General features: G+C 44.6%; 1 protein-coding gene across 2 annotated transcripts; it reads right to left on the bottom strand.

Moving 5' to 3' along the window:
• Positions 1-94: 94 nt before the first annotated feature.
• TCIRG1 (T cell immune regulator 1, ATPase H+ transporting V0 subunit a3) lies at positions 95-26,179 on the bottom strand. Of its 2 annotated transcripts, none has more exons than XM_072985374.2 (21): positions 26,062-26,179; positions 20,734-21,085; positions 20,158-20,278; positions 19,472-19,550; positions 15,239-15,468; positions 14,401-14,492; positions 13,715-13,841; positions 13,388-13,470; positions 12,795-12,888; positions 11,840-12,052; positions 11,170-11,320; positions 10,604-10,743; positions 9,725-9,882; positions 9,529-9,619; positions 6,933-7,051; positions 6,381-6,594; positions 4,851-4,964; positions 3,789-3,902; positions 2,023-2,140; positions 1,554-1,725; positions 95-1,222 (listed from the first exon to the last, which is right to left on the bottom strand). In XM_072985374.2, the coding sequence occupies exons 3-21, from the start codon at positions 20,272-20,274 to the stop codon at positions 1,141-1,143; spliced, it is 2,508 nt and encodes an 835-aa protein (XP_072841475.2). In that variant the 5' UTR covers positions 20,275-20,278; positions 20,734-21,085; positions 26,062-26,179; the 3' UTR covers positions 95-1,140. The 2 variants fall into 2 exon arrangements, with proteins under 2 accessions (XP_072841475.2, XP_072841476.2); XM_072985375.2 differs by having other exon boundaries at positions 26,058-26,169.
• Between the last annotated feature and the right edge of the window lie 259 nt (positions 26,180-26,438).

The following is a 26,438-nucleotide window of genomic DNA, read 5'->3' as shown; positions in this document are numbered from 1 at the left end:
CCATACCACACCCTTAAACTCTGCTCTGCAAAGCCTAATTGACAAACAGGCTTTGCAACAACAAGCAACAACAAAAAACCCTGAGAAGCAAATATAAAAATGCAGGGAGACTTTATGTTTTTATTGTGGAATTTAGTGGTTACAGTGATGGGACAAAATTTGAGGGGGGGTTGGCACAGAATCCTAGAAAAGCCTGCTCATGGCACTTGTCCTTCTCTTCAAATGCAGGCCTCTGCAGTGGGAGTGAAAGGTGCTGCTAGGACCACCTTGCCTTCAATATGAAGGAAAACTGTTCTGCGTTTCATGCTCCAAGCACCTTGTCTTTGGAAATAAATGCCAGCTGAATTGATCTCTTGCTGCTGGCATCTGATTTTCCTACTAGGAACAGGCCAAGCATTGCTAGACTAACCTGCATATATTAGCCATCAGCATGTTAACTAAAAGTGCTGATATACAGAACCGTCAAATCAGAAGAAAGTTTTGGATCTAATCTACAGCTCTACTTCATGTATTGGCTTGTGAAGTTTATGCTCAGATTCCTTACCAGAGGAATAGTCTTTCTGGGAGAACCTGCCTCTTGGAAATTGACCCCTGCTACGATTATACTGTCTATTTCCAAAATGAAGAAGGCTACTGCTGCAAATAAGCCTGGGTCACACGGTAGCTCTGCAAGCACACGCAGGTAGCATCGTCCATATTCTGATGTTCCTTAAGGCCACAGGTATCCTTCCTAGCAGCATTTTTACAGCTGCTAAAATATGCACAAAGCAGGCTGGTTCAGCTGCAAGTCCTGGAAGGAAGGTGGCAGGGAGCAGGTTCTGTAAACCCTCCCCTTAATCTCAGAATTCCATTCCAAATACTGTACTGATATTTCATCAGCGAGGCAGTACAGGACCTCGCTTTAATTGGGATGGACAGTGAGAAATGGGGTAGGCAGTTCCTCCTCTAACTAAGGGATGAGATTTAAAAAAGCTCTGTCACATCATAGGACAGGAGGCACCGCTGGTAGAAAAAGGAGAAGCAAAAGGTAAGTCAGTCAAGTTAAAAATAAAAGGCAGCATAAGCCAATCTGTTTTTCCACTGGCTCACGAGGGCACAAAGTATCACTCCTCTTTGGGAAGAAGGAATCCGCTCAGTTTCTCAGTCCCAGATGTCTTCAGTGAAGGTGAATGGGCGGAACCGGTACCCGGCACCTCCATAGAATTTGTTCTGGAATTCCACCCTGAAAAAAGTTAAGTTTGATCAGGACATGTCTTACTGGACTAACTCACAGATTGTAACCCACCCAATGCAACCCCAGTCATTGCAACCAACAGTCAACTGCTGGGAGTGTCTTCTGCCATGCCCGGCCCCTCCCTCCCACCCAGAACACCAGGCCTGGCCCTTGGAGGAGGATCATCTTAGCGGTCCCGCTCTGTCCAAATCTCGCAGCACAAGAGTGAAGGCCAAGGCACTCTAAGCTGAGGGATGAGGTAGCAGCTGTCGCACAAGCTTATGCATCACTAACAGAACTGGGAGGAAAAAGGGGTCTAATGTGCACATAAGGGTCTTACCAGTGCAGACGCAGAGCGTGCAGGAAAGCCGAGAGCCCCTCCATCACAAGCAGGATGGCCACCGTCAGTACCGCAAAGAAAGCAAAGATGGGCACAAGCAATACTCCACCCTGGTACCCCGTCATCCGGAAGCCATTCCTCATCACCATGCTCCACAGCACCTCCGAGAGCTCTGCGGATAGGGAGGGAGGGAGGGACCGTCAAGGAAGCGCAGGGCAGCCAAACATCCACTCCCCCCTCCCTACTGCACACCAGAAACCTTTGGGGGTGGGGGGGAGAGGAACGATTGAAGGCAAAGACTCCTCACCAATGTGCGCTCACATGTGCACACAGAGCTTTCTCTAAAGGTTCAGAGGCACCTGCCAGCCACAACCTCTACCCGTCGCTGCCCCACCACCCCCACCATCACCACGAGAGATGTGTGCCTCCTGTTCTGTGCCTCCCCACCCCCACCCCTCTTGAAACTCACGTGCATGGGCCAAGCTGAGAGCCCAGAGACGCAGGTAGGAGGCAGTGTTGGAGATGCAGCCCAGGCAGAACTCAATTGTGTGGATCGCCTGATGCATGAACACATCGGAGAAGTCAAACTGAAGGGGAGACAGGCAACCATCAGGATGCGGCCAAGGATTAGCCTGAAGCCCCGCACTGCTGTCTTACTGGGAAATGGGATCCAAGGACCCGAAGGAGAGTCCCCTGAAGCTCCTTCTAGAGTCAAAAGGTAATGTTTTGGGGGCAAGAGGCAACGGGAAAAGAAACTAAGGCTCTAAGGATTCTTTGTAAATGAGCAGAGCAGGAGTGGGCAGTTGTGTCCCTCCTGATTTTTCCCCCTTCTTCTTCTACAGCTCCCAGTGCTGGCTGGACAGCTCAGTGAGTCAGGCATCTGGCTGTGGAGGCAAAGATTGGGAGTTTGATTCCCCACCGTGCCTCCTGTCAAAAAAAGCCAGCCTTGGTGGCCTTGGGCAAGCTGCACAGTCCCAGGGCTCCCCCCAGAAGAAGGGAAAGGTCAACCACTTCTGAGTATTCTCTACTTAGAAAACCCTGAAAAGGGTAATTGTAAGTCAGAATTGACTTGATAGAAGACAACTATTATTATTACAACTCCCAGCAGCTTCTGCAAACACAGCCAGTGGTCATGAGTTCTAGTCCAAATGCACCCAGAGGGCCACGGCTTCTCACTGCTAGATTAGAGACTTCCAGGCCAAACTGATTTCTACAGAAAACAACACACTGCCAAAAAAAGAGAGGACCATACTAAGCCAGATTCTGAGGTTTTGCTTTTGTGTGTCTGCCTTTACAGCATTCCGTACCTCCTCATCCTTACGGTGCACACAAGAGCATGCAAAGAGTTCCAACAGGGGAACCATGTCCCTTCCTCTCCCAAGCAAAGCCTCCCACCTTAGACAAAGTCCTGATGTACATCTGATTGATGGGAATATGAAACATAATAAAAAGCTGGATGTTTTCCACAGTATTCAGTTATTCAACCTTTTAAGAAAAGGACCAATGTTTTGAGTACATACACGTTTCTCTATTTGGTCTGAACCACACCCAGAGGGACCCACCAGCAGCTGTCCTGGTACACAGCCTCAACAGGCTGCAATAATTTGCTTTATAACTGTGTGGGCTCTTCCAATAACAGAGGTCTGAGAATGAACCATTGCAATGGCTTCTCGTCAGCAACCCTTACAGAGTCACAAGACTTGAGAACTCAAAACATGTTTCAAGCTCTTGTACTGTCAAAGCTTAACTCTTTCTGAATAGGAAATCAGGAGATCTCCGTGGATCTGCTAGAATTAAGGACTGGAAGTTACTTTCTTAGTTCTCTGTTGGCCTGCAGAGCTTCCTCAGAGTAATTTCTCTGCTTTAAGACTTTTTTTTTCTTCTGTGGTAGGTCCTTTCAAATACAATTGAAAATGGGGAGGGCTTCTTAAGAATGTGAAGCTTACAATTTCCTCATCTAGCATCTTCCGGCATTTGCATTTATACACAGACTCATGCATGCGCGCGCATACACGCGCGCACGCGTGCACACACACACACAAATATGTAATTTCATTACATATTTGAAAAATAGAAGTAGGCCTTTCAAGGTTCTTAAGAATAGATTGACCTGTTTCAGTGCTTCTGAATGAAGCAAACAATGAAGTATTCCAGGTAGGTGGCAATTCTGCAGTTTTAAAATGCTTAAACTGGAAGGAGGGGAAGGTTAAGCAAGTTCCCAAAAGTTGGTGTTACCTCCAATTCCTGTTTGTGATTTGCGCGATCCAGATCATCCTCGGCAACATTGACAGATCTGCTTGGCTCTGAGTTTAACAGAGATTGATGCTCTTCTGCAGTGGAGGGATTGGGCTGGAAACATCCCAGAACAGGCCTTCAGTTATAAATGAAGGTATCACACACAGAGAGAACAGCTTCCCCTCTCACTGCCTTACCCGGCTTCCATCCTGATTCTATACTATGACATTTTAAAGCACACAAACCCCACAGCTCTGCTATCCTTACCATATGCCACCCAAAAGGGATGTATCATGCAGCCCTCTAGAGCAGGCTTGTCCAACCCGCAGCCCGAGGGCCGCATGCGGCCCAGCTGAGCTCGTAATGCGGCCCAGTGCAATTTTTCATTTTTAAAGAAATTCCAAAGTTTCAAGTTACACTGCCGGCGCTTGTGGCTGGAATGTGGCTGGGGCATGTCACAACAGCAGAGGGGGAGAGAGGGAAGGAAGGAAGGAGTGGGAGGGGAGGGGACAGGAGGGCTGTGTGACTGCATTGCGTCGTCCCCGTCAATAGGTGGACCCCCTTCCGGCCCCATAAAGCTGCCAGAGTCGAAGCTGGCAGCCTCTGCCCTCTGAGATTGCAGCTGCCGGTAAGCGCACTTGGAGCGGGGCTGCGGAGGACGGCTAGGGCTGCCCCCCTCATGCGGTCCAAACCAAATGTATGTGCGTCCCAAACCAAATTTTCATCTTCTAATGTGGCCCAGGGAAGGTGAAAGGTTGGACACCCCTGCTCTAGAAGCTGGTGGACTGCATTTCCCATCAGGCTGCGCCAACATAGCTAATGGTGAGGGATGCTGGGAGTTACAGTCTGAAAACATAGGGGAGCCACATGTTCACCATCCCTGATGTACATCTTCACTTGAGGTACCTAAGTAGTTCTCAGGGGCTACAGCCAATCTTTGAGCCCCTTCTTAAAGGGCTCCATACCAGTCAACCCACGCAAGGGCACTGACCATGGCCTGGCAAAATAGCAGAGGTGATATGAACTAGAGACCCAAACTCAAGCACAGAAAAAGAGTCTTACCCTGAACTGAGAAGCCCTGTGTCGATGCTGGCACCAGAGATATAAGGGCGTCCCCAACAACAGGACAGGCACGGAGATCAGGGCCACCACCACCAACACGATCTGCACTTGGACCTGCAACAAATGAGAGAACTCGAGCAACCTCTTCTCTCCTAACTCAAAGCTGGGCTAGAGACCCACTGGCAGAGGAGTAAGCAAATCGTTACTTGGGGAGGACTATGGGCCTGATTATAGATCTGAGTGGCATCGTCCTCTCTCTTTTTTCCTCACACTTAGGCCAAATTAGACTTGTTAGTCTTTAAGGTGCCACAGGATTCCACGTTGCTTTTGTTGCAACAGAATAATCCAGCCTTTCCACTCAATAATATAATTGCAAAGAGACAGATCAAAATGTTACAGTCTGTCAGCTGGAAACGAAGGAGACAAACCTAGTACTGTCCTTTTAAGGGGTCACGTATCACAGACACAGTGTTAGGGACAAGCAATATAGCAAACCTGATGCTGCTTCAAAACAAAGCATTGTCAAATAAACAGGGATGCACTCCTAACACCACAAAAGGAAGTCATGCTATTTGGGTTCCTCTGTTAAGTGCCAATTCCTTGTACTGATAACAGATTTTTTCAAATCAGAGCAAAGGCAACCAGAAATATACAAAAAGAAAATGAAAAGGAGTAGGCAATAATGGATTTAGGATTTGAGAAAACATAGCCCAATTTGGGGGTAGAGGGGGTCCCCCGGGTGATGCATTTTGTCTTCTTCCCGAGGTTCTCATTTGTTCACTCTACTTAAAGCCTAGCAAGTCAACTTCTGTCCAGCTCAACCAGCGCTGTGACTTCATGGAGTCATGGAACTGACTTCACTAGTCAATTCACACATGTACCTTCATCACTTGGTGCCATTTACATTTGTGGATAGGTCATCAGCCGGTGACAAGAAACGGTTCACCTTTGTGAAACAGCCATCACCGATCAAGCGCCACAGAACCGGCCACATCTAAAGAACGTTTGGTAACACTGCCGGCGAAAACTAGCTTGCAAATTAAGCCGCAGTTCATCCCACAGATGATGAATGAACGAAGGTGAACACCAAAGTTAGCTCAACTAAATACTTCTGTAAGCAACCAGAACTGCTGGATAGCTCAGTTTAGGTCTCTGGCTGTAGAGCCAGAGGTTGGGAGTTCAATTCCTCACTATGCTTCTTTGACATGGGCTGGACTTGATAATCTATAGAGCTCCTTCCAACTCTGCAGTTCTATGATTGATTGACTGATTGATTTTATTATCCCACTGGCCTGCTTATGCCATTCGGCAGATAGGATAATCTACCTATTGCAAGCAATCTTCAGAGGTATTGGAATATACTGTCTCAGTTTATTTAGAGTACATCATTGTCTTGTTCAGTCCGGCAAATTCTGAGTGCAATCATGTCCTGGTGGAACAAGCCAGGGTAAAATGGGAGGAAACTCTCAGGGAACTTGGAGGAGGAAGTACTTCCTGGGGAGGAAACTTAACAAAGTCACAAGCACTTACCTGGTATTCAAAGAGTGGAAGGTTAGCTTTATTCTCCGCGAACAGGAACATGTCAATGAAGTGGATGAGAATGCTGGGTGCCCACCGAGAATTAGAAACATTGTACATCACCCATTTGTAAAAGATCATGACCACAAGGTAGCCGAAGAGGGACAGCAGGAAGACCATCTCCGGAAGGAAAACCAGTAGAATTTTGTATAGGTGCTTGAAGTGGCTGCAAGTCAGGTAGAAAAGAGTAAACATCACCAAGAGAAGGAGTTCTAGACAATCCTCAGGGACATATAAACATCCTGCTGGATTGGCCCAAAGGTTAGCACCCCACAGTCGCCTGTAAGATGCCTCTGTGAGACATAAAGTCTAGTGAAATACACTAACTGTGGTTCCTCAGGGATTGGCACTAACAGCCAGGCAGAGCTTTACATTCCATGAAGTCACCTAGCCCTGTCTTGGTAACCTCTTTGCCAACTTCAAGCAACATGGGATTTCCACACAACACAAGGGGAATAATGGTGGGTTCCTTAACCTCCTTCACAGGAATAGCCAGGCACTTACATGTGGTTGAAGATACCAAGAAAGACCCCAAAGGTCATGTGCACAATGCCCAAGATCACGGACATCTTCATTTTGAAGGAGTTCAGAAAGGTGAGATGATTGACAGCCAGACTCCAGATCTGATTCACAAGAGTAGGAGGAAAAGAAACGCACACACATAAGACTGTGGACGTATTTTCCAAAGGGAAAAGAAGAAAAAATGGGGATAATGGACTACTATAATCTTGACAGACCTAGAAGTCTCATCCTGAGCCACATCTGGATACTTGACAGAAAAGTACACTACTTTAAAGCAGTGCTTTCCCTGAGAAATTTCCATTTTTAAAAAGTCCAATGCTTCATAAATTCATAGAGATTGCTAGATAAACTTGGCAATTTCATTGGTAGTTTTCAAAAGACAAGGGAATGCATGAGAAAATAATCAGGATTATTGATTTGTAATCAGGAAGGGAAAATAGCATCACAAATGCGCACAACAACCCAGCCAAAACAAAAACAAAAAACAAAAAAAGAAGGCAGCAATTCTTTTGACTGGCTACAAATATTAGATTAAAACCAGAGCTATAATTCTTATTTCATTTTACCTTGCAGGCAAAACCAAGATTCAGATTACTTTGTTCTTTTCACTTTCACTAAAGGTGCACATAATTTTGTTCATTTCTTTTCTGGAATTGGGGAAATGTGAAATGGCTAGATAAGATTTGTTTCTTTTTTACCCCAGCACTTGCAGCAGAGACGTTGCTTAGCAAGCAAGAGAGTCTTCTCTCCCATGGGGGAAAGGGAGCCTGAGATCAAAGCTTGGAGACCTTTTTTTTTAGAGATTATAATTCCCAGAGTCCTTCAGTCAGGAGAAACACTGATTAGGTTGGCTAGGGGATTTGGGGAATGGAAGTCCAACATTTAGGGACTCTTCAGATTGTAACCATTATTTGAAATTGCCACATGTATCTTAAGGAAGCTGCCAACAGCAGCATACTGGAAGTCTTTCAGTGACCACGAACAGAACAAAGGGAAAGGGAAAGATCTAACACATGCTTCCCAAACTCGCTTTCTGTTTCTCAAAATTTCTTGCTTTTGGTGAATACACACAGCTAGTGAAAAGATGAAATGAGACTGGCCGCCATTGCTAATCACTGCCTGGTATGACCATCTCTTAGCACATGGATGAAAATACTGTGACCCTCCAGACATAAAGGAAGCTCATACAATACTGACATCTTTTCAAAATCCTCCACCAATACTCCAGTAAAACCGATATATATATATATGTTTTATTTATTTTATTTTCTCCTAGTCAAATACTGCAATCCAGCAACTGGGACTGGAGGTTAATACAGAGCATCTTGTATTAATCAGAGAACTTTTATAAAAGGAGAACTTTTATAAAATTGTCTGGCAATGGTATCTAACTCTGGTGAAATTAAATCAATGGGAATGTGACAGTGTGATGAAATATTGGCAAATGGTATTTATGGAAATAAAAGAAATAATCAAGCAAAATGTAAAAGTGTGCCCTAAAGTAGCACTTTTATCAATATTTCATAAGGAGGAATATAATTGGACAACTCGAGAACTAATTTCTAATTTATTACCGGCAGCTAGATTAATGATAGTGAAGTACTGGAAAATAAAACACGATTTTCAGTTAAATGAATGGTATAAAGAAGTATGGAATATAGCTATCAATGATAAATTAATGTGTAATATTAAAGTAAAGAAAGGACTGCTTAAAAGGCATACTTTTGCACAAATTATTGATCATACATTAATAAAATGAAAGGGAAGTGCATCATCGCAAGAAATGTTATAATTTTGGAAAGGGAAGGGGAATCATTGAAGGAAAGAATTGTTTAGATCTCGATTGGTCCCAGTGGGGAAGGGCAAATAGTTATAATTTTAAAACAGTATGCATTAAAAAACTGTGTCTTATTTGTTTTTCTGTTTAATTTTTATTTTCTTTAATTTGGAATGTGTAGTGTATGTAGGTTTATGATAAAACATTTTAAAAAAACTAATTATAGGTCAGCTAAATATTACAAATCAGAACTTGCTTAGGGCATGGGAAAAGGCTCCCAAGTTAAACGGTTAGACTGGAATGTCAAGTGCCTGCCTCCCTTCCTTCTCTTTAGGGAGAGCTGGCTTCAACTGCACAACGAGTCACAAAATTCAGTGGCCAACCTGGGACTGACTGGTCCTTCTCTCTCAGCCATGATGAACTAGGAAAGAAGACTTATGTATGTCAAGTGTTTTGAAAGGCAGGATACAAATTTAATCAAAAATTAATAGCAAAACCCATGTAGCTGATTTTAAGCTAACTGAAAAGTAATAGTTTTCATAAATAATACCCAGAGACCTTCGGGTAGTGTGGGCGGCATATAAGTTAAATAAATAAATAAATAAACAAATAAACAAATAAACAAATAAATAAATAAATAATAGTTTCCCCACAAGAAATCCTAAAAACAGAAAATTTCCCCAGCATAATTAAAGAGCCCCTAACCACCCTTCATTTCACACACCAAGCAATAGTGAACAAGGTTCCTAAAAGCCATATCAAGGTTTTTCACACAGATTTGTTCTTTCGGTATTTACTTACCGGGTCTATCCCAAAAGGGTAGGGACCATTGAAAACTCCTGTGATATTTGGGTTCAGGGGAAGAACAGGGTTTGCGTGGATATAGTCCCAACTGTAAGGAAAAGGACACCTTCTGAATATGAGCGTGATGAGGCAAAGGAAGAGGATGGAAAAAGGATGAGGCAAACATGGCTTTGGGGCACAGGCAGGATACTACCTCCATTCTGATTGGTTGGCCATTGCAGCAACACTCCAAGCAGAGGGGAAGATGGTGGTGGCCTTGCTGAAGCATTCGTTGTAGATGAAACCGGTGTACACAGAGAAGGCTCCCATTAGAAGGATGAGGTATCGTCCCTCAAAGAACGTTTGCCAGATCTGGGGAATAGTAATTTAATCAAAATAAAGACAAGTGTGTGGGAGTAACAAGAGAGAAATCTAGGAGGTAGTGTTTTATACTGTAGTGCTTAGAGCATAACTGAATATCACTCGGTGGATGAGGACCTCTCTGGGGATGCTCACTAGCCATCCCCAAACTGATTGTGGATCATCCTGTGACCTTCACACCAAATTTCCTACATCAGCAGTAAAAAAAAATTCCTTCCTCTTAAACAAGATGCACACTCTCTACATGCCTTGCTTGGAAAAGAATGATTTTTTTCCTAAGAACTGGGCTTCTGGGAAGCGTATGGCTTGTTTTAAAAGAAAGGTTGTCCTATATGTCACTACCGTGGTGACGAATTCAATAGCAGGGGCCAAGGAAGGATTCCCCCCCCCCCAAAAAAAAATCAGACAGGTTATGTTGTGTGCAGCCCTCATACTGCCAATCCTGGGTCACAATATCCATCTATGACCTGGAAGACCTATTTTCAAATCTTTGAAGTTTGCTGGGCAACCTTGGGCCAGTCAGAGTATAACCTGCCTTGCAAGTGTGTAATAAAGCTAAAATGAGGGTAGAGAAGAAAATCTATTTACGCTGCTCTGACCTGCTTCTACATACATGCGTTCCCAGGTCTGATCTTGGGGCAAGTTGCAGAAATCTGGAATTCCCCACAACTCTTTCCCCCACTCCAAGCATCTGTCCTTGGAGATGCCTCACCTCATTTTCCACCTTCTTCATGCCAGGACTATTCTCCTTTAGCACCATCCAAAGGGCAAAGAGAAACATCAGCAGCCCATGGCCAATGTCCCCAAACATGACGGCAAACAGGAACGGGAAGGTGATGATGGTGTAGGGAGCTGCAAAGCAGATCCAGTATCACATCAGAAGCCCAGAGAAACCTTTCACATCAAAACACACCAAGCTACCTGCGCTTCATACAACCCAGCCCTCAATGTCCTGCAGTCCCTCCTTTCCTTTGAACTATAATCTAGCTGGATAAATATAACAGTTATCCTCCTAGATCCTTCTCTGCTTTCACCGATCACAATGCACCCCCTAATCCACACTCCAGGTTTTGTTCTTCTCTCTTTTTATGCCACAGCCAGCCTGCCCATCAAATACAAAGCTTTCCTTTCTTTGGGATTGGGGGGGTAGACTCACTGCCTCCAACATCAGGGGGCGATACCTACAGCTCTCTTCCCCCGCCCCCAAGCATATGTGCCTCTGAGCCATCAGTAGGCCTCTGAGAGGAAAGAGAAGGTGTCTGTTGCTGATCTCCTCACCTGGGTTCACTTCCTGATAACTGGCCACCCCATAGGCATCAACAATGTTCTGGAAGCCAGATGTGAACCTGTTGGTGCGGATGAGGGTAGGGGGGCTCTCAGTGCAGGGGATCCGGTGGGCAAAGGACTCCACGGCAGAGCCGCTGCGGTGCTGAAAGGGCAAAAGATCAGGCAGAGAAGTTGAGGAGCTTCAAATTGATTGAGACGCCCAGGAGACCTTAAATGCAATGTATTATTAAGGCTATGTGCACAGATGTACTTCCAGAAGAAGATGCTCTAAACTTTGAGAGAAAGCCCCTAAGGGCTGTGAGTCAACTCAAATAACTCTATAGAGACCAAGTGTGTTCATTGGCCATGGAATACTGATAGGAAGAGGGAGAATGGAATGACGTGTCCTCAAAAAGGGTCTGATTCTCGCCAACCAGCTGTAACAGGAGCACCCCATATCCCAACACTGCACTAGAACAGAACTTGTCAAACTCATATTTAACACCAGTCAGATTTAACACCTAAAGCAGACAAATGGCACCTGCCTGATGATTAAAAACAGGAATAGGGAATTAGACTGAACAGTACATTGGAAAGATAAGCAGAGATGTTGAGCATAACAGGCACCGCAGAGTAAAAGAATGTACAGGGAATGTTCAGAGAGGTGTTCAGTAACACTTACCGATCCATCCCTCAGGGCCTCCTGTACAGCTGGGAGATCACGCACGGGACACCACACTTCCCCAATGAGGCACTTGTCCGTGATATTGAAGCTACACTGGTTGAGGATGAAGTAGATGGCCTTCATCTTCTGGATCTGCACTTGCCATGCAGGAAGCAACAGGAGCACCTTTTGCAGCACTTGGTCCAGATACTGCTCCGTCTGGCCTAAAACCTGTTTTGCAGAAGAAATGTCGGGGCAAAACTGAGATCATAGACTTCAGGCACAAGGAAGATTTTGGGTGATGGAGGAAGGAAGGAAGGAAAGAAGGAAGGAGGGAGGGAGGAATAGAAGGCACTGTTCAAACAAATCATTCCCAAAATTGCCTGTAGATGTAGTAGCACCCAAGGCTGCAGACTTGCATTGGTAACTGCAGAACAAAAATCTTGTTTTCTACATGATCGCAGTCTTCTACAGCCACTGTGTACAACAAAATCCTGTTGATTGCTTCTATCTCACTGAGCCTAACATGACAAAAGCATTTAAATTGAGTGGTGGAGGGTAGTGGGGCTCTCAGTGCTATTCTTCCCACAAACTTACAGTCTGTGGAACAAACACATTCCGCTGAGTTGAGTGGGGAAAGAGGGCACAGTGTAAGGTATACTGGGAAGGCAGGATGAGACACCCATGTACCTCCAGTGAAGAAGTTTGGATATTAACAAGGGAAACATATATGGAGACTGAAAAGCAACTGTTGAATTTTTAAAACTGCCAGATCTTCTACACTGGCTAGTCAATATGAATGAGGGGGAAAAAAACATACAAATAAATAATAATTTTTAAATAAGAATATACACTCTCATTTCAACACCAAAACAAGAATGTTTCATTTCCCAGAATTGGCCATCTACCAGTTTCCTTAACCATCTGCATTCACAGTGTACTCTCCAAGAAAAGATAAGCTTTATCCCCTTACTGTAGTTAGATCTTCAATCTGGGTGTGCAGCCGATGCAGAGTCTCCCCACGCTCGGCCTCACTATCAGCATATGGATAGAGGTGGCAGTGAAAGCTGGAAAGGAACATGAGAGAGTAAGAACGTGCACATGCACACACACACACACAGAAACAGACACAAACACAGACAAATAAATGTAAGGCAGGAGATGGCAAAAGCTCACAAGGGGCACTTTGTTAAAAATGATTTGGTAACTTAATCACTCGCATGAAGGTAAGCAGAACTGCTCCAAGGGTTATGGAGGACATTCAGCTTCAGATTATCTCCCTTATCTTAAATATTGAAAAAGTCAGGTCAGGACTATACAGGCTACTTTGTTTGGATTTCAACTCTTGGAATTCCTCAGCCTCCTGAGCAAGTATGACAGGATGCATTACAGGTCAAACCAAGGCAAAGGTAAGGCGGTGTGGAGTGTATGACGGGTGAGAGGATGGCACCAAAGAAGGAGAAGCATCATCCACAGAAAACAAGCAATAAGCAGACTAAGACAGCAGAGGAGGGCAATGTTTATTTACAGATGCCAAAGGAGAGATGCAGTAACCACAGCACTTACCAGTTGGCAATCTTGCGGATTTTCTGCCCAATCTGTTCACCCCAGTAGGAGATGAGGAAGATGACCCAGGTGATGCTCTCTCCCTACACAGGAGAGAGGACAGGTTCCCTAGAAGCCTCTGCACCAGGCTGTGGGGGGTGGGGGAAGAAGCACTTTTCTAGGCTTCTTTCTGGGGCAAAACCACAGAAGACCCTGGTGGCTGATCTTGGCTTGCTTCATCCACAGCCAGGTCCCCCTCTGATATTTGTCCTCCCTTTAGTTTTGTGGTTCCTCAGAGTCCTACCTTTGCCTCTCACCACCCCTTCTGTTCTTTTTATCCCATCTCACCGTGACAGGGTTTTCAACAGGCTCCGGCATCTCTATGAAGTGAGCAATGAGGTAGCCACGGCAAGCACGCCAAAGCAGCCGTTCAAAGGAATTTACTCGCCATGGATGGATCACACCTGCCACAAAGCTTGAGGGATGAAAAGGAGAAAACACAAAATTCACATTTAAGATTGCACTGGCATGGCTGGGTCCATAGTATGAAATGACAACACAGCAGACACTTAGCTGTGTCCATTTCCAGCACACAAATGCTTCACAAACAGTAGCGCTTAGGACAGAGGTAAGCAAAGTGAGATCAATGGGCTGCACAGAGGCCACCCAGGGACCCCATCCGCCCTTGCCCCAAAAATCGGACTAACCGTGGCCACATGTAGCCCCACCCAAGCTTCTGGGGTATGTGATTGGCCATTTGAAGGTTATTCCACTTTTTGTTTCAAAAAAGACTAGCGGGGACTAAAACAGGGCTGTGGAGAGGGCTGAAATCACCTTTGAATGTCCAAATGTATCACCAAAAGAGGTCATGCCTCTTTGTATTGCCTGGGAGATTCTGGGAGCCACTATGTAAATAAAGAATCTTCCAAAGCTGTGTTTTTTGACCACAGCAAACGCGTGGTTTGTTCTACAAGCCCAGCAACCCACATAGATGTTAGGCGCCCTATGTGAATGATCATTCCCTCACAACTCACTTTATTCTTAGGTCAATCCGCTGTGCCATGGATGGGTCAAGGAGAGGATCTCTGTCAGAAAAAGCGTGTTGGAATGACGATCCCAATGGTACCTGATGGCAGGGGAAGAGTCTGTCAGAGAAGAACTGGAAACTACCCCAAAATTCATGAATTGTAAATCCAATGGCCACCCATCTCCTTTCCATACTGTAATGTGTTCAGGCTTTGACAGCTTGCAATAATGAAAATTCAAGATACAGCCCACATTTCCTAGGGTCAAACTAGATTCAGACTACTCATATTTTCAATCCAATATAGCAGCCATGCACAATGTAGCAAATCAAGAAAAAAGTAAAACAGAGGAGAGGGAACAGCATTCGGTTCTCCGCACCCGAGAGCTCTTTTTCATACAAGACTTAAGCCTTTTCTACCTCCTGACATACGCAAACAGAGTAAAAGCATCTCTGCAACAGCTATGTTTCAATATGGCATAGTAAAACAAACAAACAAACAAACATCACATTCTGCTCACATCTTGAAGGGTTTCATTTAGAAGCCAGAAACTATGATTTAGGTCACCTTAACAATGCTCCTCATCCTTCCTGGTCATTCTCCACATGTCATCTTTCACCACACCATTCAGAACAAGGTCTGCCTCATGGTACATCTGGCAGCTCTGAAGCAAAAGCATGTACTCCATCCTCAAAACATTTATTTGGAAAAACAGAGTCCCATTTCATCCAACCTGACACAGCTGGAGCCCCTTCTGCTCCAAGCACTACCACGACCACTTGCCACTCAGAGAGGCGGAAATGGAACAAAGAGGAAGGGGTGGTGGGCGTACAGTAGGATTACTTACCAATTGACCAGTGAAACGCTGTCCTTCCTGCAACACTTGAACATGCTCCCGCATCTCCTGCAGCCGGCTGACGAGGGCTTCACGATTGTGGCTCACCTCTCGCAGCTCCTGCGCCAGTGTCTCTGACTGCTCCTGAATATTCAGGGCATCACGGGATGATGGAGCCGGCAGATTCACCTCAGGTGGCGTTAGTGACAGTCCTGCCTTCCGCACTTCCTGCACCAAAAATGCTGGAGAAGGAGAAGGAGGGTCATGGTGAGCCTCAGCAAACAGGACTGCCACTTCCTCGTAAGGTAACAGAAGACCAGACTCAAACAACTTGTCATACAGATCACCAGATGTGCCCTCACAGCCCAGCAAGGAAGAGGAAGGGAGCTCGGAGCCCTTCAGAACTTGCTGAAATACCGCTCCATAATCCTTGACCACTAGCCATGCTGGCTCAGTCTTATGAAAGTCAGAGCCCAAGAGCATCGGAAGGGACACCGGTCCCACCCTGTTCCCATCCCTGTCAGCCGCTTGGAAACTGTATAAACAGCAGAGACTAATAAACCCTGCACAGCTAGGGGAATGCATCTGACTTGGCCAGTCACAAGTTCTCCAGACCCGCCAGAGACACAGCTAAAATAATTCACTGGCTTTTTCAAAGAGGTTTGCAAAAGTTTGGAATTTCCTACAAATGCAAGATCCTAAACATTTTGAAAACTACATCATTATGACATGCTGAAAGCTTCCCTTTACAAAAACTGAGAAAGTTTTGAACCCTCTCAAGCTGAATAGAGGTCAGAAAAATATATTTTTCTTTCTGCTGCATACAATTGAATTTAGATCTTGTGGGGGTCCAGAATGCTAGAAAAAGTATAGAAGAGTAGTATATATACTACACCCAATGATGTAGGGAGATTATTGTTTGTATTTTACAATCCAATGTTTTTCATTTCTGTAAACTCACTGCTTCCCAAATGAATTAAACACAACACATGGATATAGTATGTCAAAAATAAGAACTTCAAAGGAAATCATTAATTTTTTTCAGGTTGTTAAAGAATAGAAAGGGAGGTGGAGTCACAGTATATATCAAGATTACACATTCTTGCACAGAAATACAGGAGGATGAGATTGGTTGTCCCATTGTGAGCATCAGGATTAATATAACTGGGGCAAAATACAAAAGGAATGTGGTAGTTGGGATCTAATACCAACCAGACAATCAAGGACAAGATTGCAAGAACTTCAAAGAGACACACTATAGTAGTAATGGGAGATTTCAGTTATCCTGGTATTATTCCATTGCAAGGTGTCATAACAGGAAAAGGAGTCCAAGTTGGGTGGAAGTTTCTTAAAAACAAAAATTTAAAGGCAGAACTACAAACAACTGCAACAAGAAAAAAGGTGGAAGAGATCAATGTGGCTTGACAAAAAGATCAGAAAGGTCTGAAAATAAACAAGGCACATACAGGAAGTGGAGGAAAGGTCAGACCACAAAGGAAGAATACAGACAAGTAGGAAAGAATTGCAGGGCTCCTTGTCAAACTGGGAGGAGATAACAAAGGGGGTACCACAAGGCTCAGTTCTCCTCAACATTTTTATTAATGACTTGGATGAGGGGGTGCAGGGAATGCTTATCAAAGCTGTAGATGACACAAAATTGAGTGAAACAGCTAAAACCCCAGAAGGCAGAAACAAAGTCCAAAAAGATCTTGATAGGCTCAAGCACTGGGTCGGAAACCACAAAATGAAATTTAACTGAGATAAATGCAAAGTTCTACACCTGGGGTGGGGAGCGGTACCCAAATGCACAGTTACAAGATGTGGGGGTTATTGGCTCATTAATACTGTGTTTCCCTGAAAATAAGACAGGGTCTTATATTATTTTTTGCTCCAAAAAACGCATTACGGCTTATTTTCAGGGGATGTTTTATTTTAGAGTCATGTCATCTTCTTCAGGTTGCTGCACAATGGTGGAGGGCAGGGTTTCACTTAACTGGGGCTTATTTTTGGGGTAGGGCTTATATTACGAGCATCCTGAAAAATCATACTAGGGCTTATTTTCAGGTTAGGTCTTATTTTCAGGGAAACAGAGTAGTACATACAAGAGATCTTGGAACTGTGAATATGAGCCAACATATGATGTGGCTGGAAAAAAAGGGAAATACTATTTTAGGTTGCCTTAACAGAAATATAGTCTCCAAATCCCGGGAGGTACTAGTCTATTCAGCACTAGTTAGGTCTCATCTCATATACTTTGTCCAGTTCTGGATACTGCATTTCAATAAGGATCCTAACAAACTGCAACAAGTTCAGAGGACGACGACAAGGATGATCAAGGGACTGGAAACCAAGCCATATGAGGAATGAGTGAAAGAACTGGGCATGTTTAGCCTTGACATAAGAAGACTGAGGAGACAGATTATAGCACTTTTCAAATACTAGAAAGGCAGTCATACAGAGAAGGGGCAGGATCTGTTCTCAATCATCCCAATGTGCAGGGCATGTAATAAGGGGCTCAAATTACAAGAAGCAAATTTTGGTTGAATCAGGAAAAACATCCTAACTGGTAAAGGAGTACAACAATGGTAACAAATATCTTGGGAGGTGGTAAGCGCTCCAATGCTGGAAGCATTCAAGAGAAAATTAGATATACTTTTGATTTGGATTCCTGCATTGAACGGGGGCTGGACTCGATGGCATTATACATGACTTCCAACTCAATTATATGATTTTATGGTAGCACCTTCAAGACTACAGGGCACACAATTGTGTGGACCAGCAGCAAAATTTTGCCAGATGCATCAGATTAAGTAGATGCAATAAGAAATATGTTATGTTTGTCTTTAAAGTGCTACAAGACTCTTGTTTTTTCCTACTAAAAATATGTTCTGAACTATTTATTTGTATTTATTAATTTATTTAGATTTATACCCAGCCTATCTAGACCAAAGGTCTACTCTAAACTATCTAAATACATTTTAGCCACATTGCAGCTAGTGTGGCAAAGTGGCTCAGAAACTAGGGATATGAATCAGGACAGTCCCAGTTCCATCTCAGTTCTGCTAGGAATTCAGTATATGATTTAAGAAAAGTCATGTTCTCTCACCTCAGCCCCTCTATCTGCAGAATGTGAGATGAAATACATAGTGATTTGCTTTATAAGTTATAAAGTAGTCTTATAAACAAAGCATTAAAAATAGACAATGGTTTTAGCAAGCCTAATAGTAAATGAAGAAGAGACCAGAAATTGCAACAGTGGTAGAGGCTATAAAACAGAAATTACAACAACCAGCAACTCATATGGTTAACTGCCCGATTCCTCTACATGTTCTTGGAGACAAACAAGCAGACTGTGTAAGGATGTGCTACTGTCAATAGCCAGGAATCAGAAATTGCATTAAGGCTCCAAATCATGTGCTTGTACACAAAAAAATTCAGCCTCATGATTTATTAATCCAATTTATTTGTGTTGCTAGAACTTTGGATTGCAAAGTTCTGGCAGCCTTTCCCAGTCCCCTGCTAGTCACAAATGGACCAGGCAGCTAACATACTGCCTTCAGAAGTTTTATAGATCCTTTGTTGCTGTTTAGACGTGTCCAACTCTTCGTGACCCCCATGGACCAGAGCACGCCAGGCCCTGCTGTCTTCTTATACATCCTATGGGAACCCAATTATTCAAGACAGTGGTTCTTAACGTGGGCGATAATGCCCCCCAGGGGGCAATTTCATTTTTCAGGGGGGCGGTAGAACGAAAAGGGGCGGCGTGGGGGCGCTGGAGCAGAAGGGGGGCGGTAGGGGGGCGCTGGAGCAAGCCAAACCTGTGAAGATGGCTGCAGCCTTTTTACAGTGTGCATGAATATATATTTTCCTCCAATTTTAATTTAGTTTCAGACTTTTTGTCTTGAAATTTTTAGTTCCTGCATTTGTTTTTATGCCCTTTTTATATTTCTTTTTGCGTCTTAAAATTCACTTGCAACTAAATCATTAAATGTTACTTTTTGGGGGGCATTTCATTTTCTTGGAATTTAATTTTGTTTTCAGGGGTCATTGGATTTAAGTGTCTTAAATAAACAAACAAACAAACAAATAAATAAGATATCATCACCGCGGGGAGGGGAGCGATGATAACTTCCTCAATAGCTCAAGGGGGCGTTTCTTTCAAAAAGGTTAAGAACCACTGATTCAAGACATCACCAATGATCAGACAACCCACCCCTGGTTCCCCCACATATGTGTGCCACTCACTGAAGGTTTTCTCCATATCTTCACACCGCCGCACTTCCCCAACAAAACGTCGCTGGAAGGCACTGACATGCGGGTTCAACTGAAAGTACAAGAAATATATCACTAGTTAAGAACTACACAAGGCTGTCTCACCATTACCCTGACTATTAGTTGTCTATTCCCTTCTGCACAACCTCAAGCCCTGTTTCCTCAGGAATAAGACACCAACTCTTCTGTCTCAGGTGTAGACATCCCTGCACATTTTGCTGTGGCTCCAACAAAAATGAAACACCATTCTTGAAAATGCCAAGGGAGAGGAGAAAGAGCCAACTGTATACAACTAGAAATATTCCTTGAATCTAAGTACTGTATACTGCAAGCTATTCTTATATAAAGCACAGATATTTTATTAGCATTCTAGAAAAGATAAAATATTAGCCATCATTTTTTTTCTCCACATGCAGACTAACACATTTTAAGCTGTTAAATTTTCAGGGGTGCAGTGGGAAAATATACTTAAAACACACGAGGAAGACACCAGACAGTAACACAGACTTATACTTCCCAATCTGCTAAATGCCGCCCTAAATAAAACCACATATTTTGTTTATCTGTGGGTAAGCTCTTGCTGTACAGATATTGCAAAGGCTAAACACGCTTGCGTTGGTTTCCCCACTGAAGGGTTCGGCAAGCATTTCTGAACGTACATCGCGGAACTCCACAAGGCCTCGTTCTCCCAGTTCACTGATGCAAGCATACGCTGAAGCCGACTGCAAGAAGAGCTGGGCCAGGCAGACCTCTTCACTGCGGAACATGGAGCCCATGTTGCTAGGGGGAGACCAAAAGAGAGAATCAGCTGACTGGGTAGTGGAGTCCCAAAGAAGTAGCAGCCTGCAGTAACTCCCGGACAGGCCAGCTTTCATTTGCACTGTCCGATCTGACTCTTACTTGGAAAGTTTCATTTTTTTACAATAGCCCTATTAAGGTGAACTGATGTTAGGAGGGTGGGGGAAAAAACCCAGAATGAACAGGAAAATAAGGTGGCAAGCAAAGACTGACAGGGGACAGGCTGCTCATTTGAAATTATAGGCCGTGGGCAAGGCTCTCAGAAAAGGGGGCCTCTGGGTGAAGTGTTGCCAAAAGGTAGAGAACCACCACTTAGAAGGTCCCCAGGGCAAGAAAACTGGAGGATCCCAACAAAGGACATGAAGGTTATGTAACTTGACCTTCAGTGGCTGCAATGGCCTACCAGATCTAGTACTGAAAAAAAGGGCTTTACTTACTTTTAAAGAGTTCCACAATGCACACAGAAGAAGAAAATGTGGCTTATCCTGCAGGCGTAGGCCAGGAGGCAGTCTTCAAACAGCTTCTTTGCACCTCAAATGGCTTGCTACAACTGACATCCAGGCTCCAGCTGCTGACTCATGTGGGGCTTTTTCTTTTTTCCTTCCCTTTGGGATTGCAACACAGTTTCCAGTCAAGCCACGGCCATTTCACAACGTGCGCCTGAGTCACAGCTCCATGTTGCTCTCCATGGCATTAAAATATCTTGAGATGGCAGGTCTGGTACTCAGGCTGACAAACCAGCAGAGAAGTGTTTGCAGGCAGATGCAGCTCAGTGCAGAAGGTGTTGCCCTAATGCAAAGATGGGAGCAGGGGGAGGACATGGCCCAACAATCAGCCAAGAATGTACAGTACATGATTTGTTTTGACTCTTCATTCCCAACAATTCCTGTCCACAAGGTCAGAGGTGCCACAACTTCAAGTCAAAATACAAGGATAAAATAAATAATTTACTACCATTTTATGACATGCAAAATTGGCTGCCTGAGATGACCCACTTCATCCTATCTAAAGGTAAGACCGACCCTGCTGATGATAGCGGGAGATGGCTCCTCTCATGTTCCTCTACTAGAGTGGGGAATCACTGGGTATCTACAAGAGCCACAGAAACCACACTCAAAGATGGATCTAGAACAGGCAATCATTGCTGCAAGATTATTCTCACACAGTATTACTAACACTGCAGACTATCAAAATTTCCGAGGCCATTTTCTTTGGTAGAAATCACATGCAAGAAAGAGGGTAGCCTACTAGCATTACCTTTGGTCTGAACAGAAATGTAGCTGGGAAGAAGGGACAAAATTTGGGACGGGGGGCGCAGCAGAGTATGCACAGTACGGAATCTGGAATGGCCATTTCCAGCACTTTCCTTTAAAAGAATCAAGAAGTCCCAAGCTGGGACTATTTAAAGTTTAGGTAAAGGTAAAGGTTCCCCTTGACATTTAGTCCAGTCATGTCCAACTCTAGGGCGCAGTGCTCATCCCCGTTTCCAAGCCACAGAACCAGCGTTTGTCTGAAGACAGTTTCTGCAGTCACGTGGCCAGCGCAACCAGACATGGAACGCTGTTACCTTCCCACCAATGTGGTACCTATTTATCTACTTGCATTTTTACATGCTTTTGAACTGCTGGGTTGGCAGGAGCTGGGACAAGCGACGGAGGCTCACTCCGCCACGTGGATTCGATCTTACGACTGCTGGTCTTCTGACCTTGCAGCACAGAGGCTTCTGCGGTTTAACCCGCAGCGCCGCCCCATCCCTTTAAAGTTTAGGGGACTCTTAAAGCCCCTTACATAAAAATCACTATTCCTGGAGGCCTCCCAGAGGACAAATTAATCCATTAAAAAAAACTGCTGCTTTCACGTCTCTGAAGAACTGAATTTGTAATCCATGAACATTCACCCTGAAATGTCTGTCATAACAGTGAAATATTTTTGTCTTTGTTGCTCAAGCAGGCTTATGTCTCTCTGCAAACTGCTGCTTTGAGTATCATCCAGACTCTAGAATGACTCCTAACTGGATACTGTTGAAACAAATACTGTATACCTTGTATTAAGGGTTCCTATATCTCATTTATAAAAGCCAGTTTTGTTTTGTGTTGTGGTTCCCAACCTTGGGAAACTAAGGTATTCTTGGACTTCCCAGAAGCCTTCACCAATAGCTGTGTTTGCCAGGGTTTCTGGGAGTTGCAGTCCAAAAATACCTGGGTTAATCAAGGTTGGGAACCAGTGGTATAGTGGATAGAGCACTGGACCAAGACTCAGGAGACTTGGGCTCAGATCTCTGCTTGTCTAGGGAAACTAACTGGGTGGGTGGCAACGTTAACCACTCTGAACATTTCATGTACCTCAGGAACCATTATTCGTGTTACCATTTATTTGAAATCACTTGACAAACATATAAAAACAAAAATAAAAAAGTTTCATTTATAACCGTTTGTGTGCTATTAGGGCCCCCGATGAACTTTGAAGGGCCTCAGGTGCAACATCTCGTATCACCCTTTTGCACTAGCAAAAGAGTATCCAAAGACATGAACACTGCCCTATCCTGAAGACCTCAAAATGAAAGAAACTGGTCTTCACATGTAATCTGTTAATGTGATCTATTAATCTACTGCAGGGGCTGATAACTTGGGTGGGCCTGAGCAGCTTCACTAGACCTTGAAATGTTAAACAGGATGTGCCTAGGCCTCCACTGCCCATTTTTGTTTTTGAGGTTGAGGGAAAACTCAAAACCTGTTTAATGTGGAAAAAAGACCATTAAACAGGTTTGAGGTACGCTAGCCTCAAGCCCTTCTTAGTAGTAGCAGATAATTTTAATCTTTTCCATGTTTTAGTCTTTTAATTTAATTTTAAATCATATATTGTTTGATTTGTCTATTAATATTTAAATTGTTGTGTTTTTAATTGTGTAAATTTTAATGTTGTGAGCCCCTTTGGGTCCCTTGTTGGGAGAAATGCAGCATAATAATAATAATAATAATAATAATAATAATAATAATAATAATAATAATAATAATAATAATAATAATAATAATAATAATAATAATAATAATAATATCGCAAGACTTTACCCAGAGGCCCCCTTTCCTGGAAGCCCCCAGAAGCTGTATGCTTTTGTTGCAAATATATATACTGTATCATTTAAAAAAATCCTGCTGCAACATTAGAAGCTTTGTGAGGGTTAGAAGATCCAACGAAGAATCCTTGGGACCTACACATTACCAATCACCTACACATCAGTAAAGTAGGGCAGAGAGAGAATCTCAATGCTTTCCTCTATGGATCTGTCCTGGTACCAAGTCCCCAGTCATGTCTAAGTTGTGATATTTCTTTCTCTTTGTGAACACAAAGATCTCATATGGCATTTTAAAAATGGAAATACTCTTGGACTCTGACTCCCATGAGGCTGAGCCAGCATGGCTAGTGGTCAAGGATTATGGAGCTGTAGTTCAGCAACAATTTTGTTGTTGTTTAGTCGTTAAGTCTTTAGACTAAAAAAAGCCACTATCTAAACATCTGGTCTCAGACTTCTGACCACTTGTCTGTCGACATACACTTTTCCTTACTATCACATGTGGAGAAAACACGTTGGTCAAACATAGTAGAAATCTCAAAGATAGGGAGAAAAAGAAAAATGTGTGTTAAGGCATGCAGGAACTTGAATGTGCATAAAGCATCGAGATCAATGCTGGCAATACTTAGTTTAAAAGCCTGATAGGGGTGTTGGGGGCAGAATTACAGCCAGGCAACCCTGTATATTTGAGTAAAGGATTTTGAACTGGTAAGTCTGGTTGTAGTACTTTTCCAGCTACAGGAGTTACAGCTCTTTCTGAAGACTTGGGGCCATGCAATATATACAGTATAGCAGAAAGAACAAATATGCCATCTCACCTCTTGGGAGGTTTAGAAAAATGAAAACCAGGCACAGGTCTCAGCTGGTTAAAGACAAATGGAACACTGTCTAAAGGAAACAGATCCAGAAGCACTCTGATTTAGCGGAAACCTCCTTCCCAAGGCTGCACCTAGGGAAATAACTGTGCAAGCTTGCACAGCTCTCCAGTTGTGAATAGCCCACCAGCACCCACAGCTTCTCTTTCTCAGCCTCAAAGAGGTTTTTCACTTTTTGATTTTTTAAAAAAGTAAATGAAGAAGAAATGTAAGAGTGAGTGAACAAATGCTAGCACACCTGCATCACAAAACCATAAATGGGAAAAGTTATTTTTTCGAAACTAACTCCTTGATTCAACCAGCCAGCAAGGCGAGGGTAACCTGGGAGCTGTACTTAAAAACGTTCCCATTTTTGCACAAGACTATATGAGTCAATCAAAGTTCTGACTGACTATTCTTCTAACTGAAATGTTAGGAGGAAGCCAGTCTGAGGCAGTGGTTGAGTGGTCTACTCTGTGTCATATTTGACTATAAATAGAAAACTGACATGGTCAAAAGGAAACAATAACTCCCCATCTGCCTCTCACTCACTCAGATTTTAGAGGCACAGACTTTACCCCCTCGTTGTAACAACGAGGAGAAAGCCATACATTTTCTAAATGAACAGTTTGGTCGGGCAGCCTCTTGGTGCAACAGCGCATAGCCCGCGTATGGGGGATGCAGGGGAATGGCAATACATCAGAAATGAAAGTAAAACCACAGATCTCCAGGCATCACCATGATTGTTTTGTGGTCTCAGCAAAAGGACGCTACAACACATAATGACATCCTTTTATTAGACGCGTAAGTAAGTGTAGGAAGCTCTCCCCCGTTGCCGCATCTCAAATCGTACCAAGCCTAGCTTTCTGACCTCACCGGGCTGCGCTTATAGACGAAGCTGATCTTGCAGCGAACCACTGCAGATTATTCTTTCTAGGTTCAAAATCCATTGGGAAGAGATGGATGCAGCGCCTACGTAAACTCCTCGAAGTAATCCCTTTATTTACAAGAAGGGGGAAGATCACCCTCCCGTCGGCGCCACCCTTCCCTCCCCGTCCACAAATTAACCCCTGAGCGCGCGCGCGCGTGCACGGCCATTCTGGATGCAAAATGGCATTCCAGGAAGCAGGAGGCACCCCGGGGCTTGTACAGGCACGTGGGCGGGTGGCGGGGAAAGGCCGGGTCTCAAGCGAGCGACAGTCGTGCTCCAGGAAACAGCCATTTGCAGAGAGAAAATGGGGTCAATACCAGATATCCCCCGGAACTGGTGCAGAGAAACGCAGAACAGGCCCCAAAGAGCGTCTTCTAGCTGCATCCACAAACAACACCTCCCTCTGGATCCGCAGCCCTGTTCCACCACCTCACTCCCCCCCCCCCGGCCAGTACCAGCACCAACCAATCCAGACGTACCCCCGACTAGTTTTCCACAATCACTGTTTGTAAACAGGCTGCACTCCCGTTGACTACAGATATGAGATAGGGGGTGCGCGGAACTGATCCATATACTGTACAGAACTCCCTATGCCGAATTTCCCTTCCGCAATATCAGAGAAACCTCTCTGATGTTAACCCCTGGGGAAAGAGATGCAAATAACGACCGCGGATGAGAAGATCCGATTCCCTTTCGAACCCGCGCCGCAGCATGACCGGGAGTGGAGGCTTGGCTCGAAGAAGCCGAAAGAGAGAGAAACAAAACCGAACCCGCGAAGCAGAGGAGCAAGAAAAGAGCACCGCCGATCTTGGGAGGAGGTGGGTCCCACGGCGGCGGCATCGAGGCTCCTCGGGATCACGAGGAGAGCTGCAGAAGAACCAGGGCGCGGGCGGGCTGAAGCCTTACCGACCTTGTCGCGATGCCGCCGGCGCAGCAGGCTGAGCGCCTCGGAGCGGGCTCCAAGTACACACAATAGTTGCTTCCTCTTTGCCAGGAAGGGCCGGGCCGAAAGGAGGGCTGCTCTCCCCCCGCCCTGAGAGGACGCCCTGCCTCGCACCGCCGCTCGCTCGGAGGCGCTTCCTGCCGCCCCATTGATGGCGGGACGGCTGGGAAGGGGAGCGCGCGGCTCCGGGCCCGGTTCTTTCTCGCCCCCCCTCCTCCCCCGAAGGATAGGGAGAAGAAAAACATTTGTGCCCTTTCCACAACGTGGGGACTCCTCTACCCTCCGCCGCCGAAGCCTACGTGGGTTTAGTTGGGAGTGAGCCCGCCCCCTCGATTCAGGGGGCT

The sequence above is a fragment of the Pogona vitticeps genome, chromosome 1 (assembly GCF_051106095.1).
Source record: "Pogona vitticeps strain Pit_001003342236 chromosome 1, PviZW2.1, whole genome shotgun sequence".
NCBI classification, from domain to species: domain Eukaryota; kingdom Metazoa; phylum Chordata; class Lepidosauria; order Squamata; family Agamidae; genus Pogona; species Pogona vitticeps.
The sequence above is the reverse complement of the archived record's forward strand: the minus strand, read 5'-3'. Positions and strand labels throughout refer to the sequence as shown.

Coding starts and splice junctions, on each gene's coding strand:
- TCIRG1 (XM_072985374.2), bottom strand. CDS start 20,274: ATGGGCTCCATGTTCCGCAGTGAAGAGGTCTGCCTGGCCCAGCTCTTC. Junction 15,469..19,471: donor AGATATGGAGAAAACCTTCA/GTGAGTGGCACA, acceptor CTCCTTCTCCAG/CATTTTTGGTGCAGGAAGTG. Junction 7,052..9,528: donor ACCCTTTTGGGATAGACCCG/GTAAGTAAATAC, acceptor CTTGTGAATCAG/ATCTGGAGTCTGGCTGTCAA.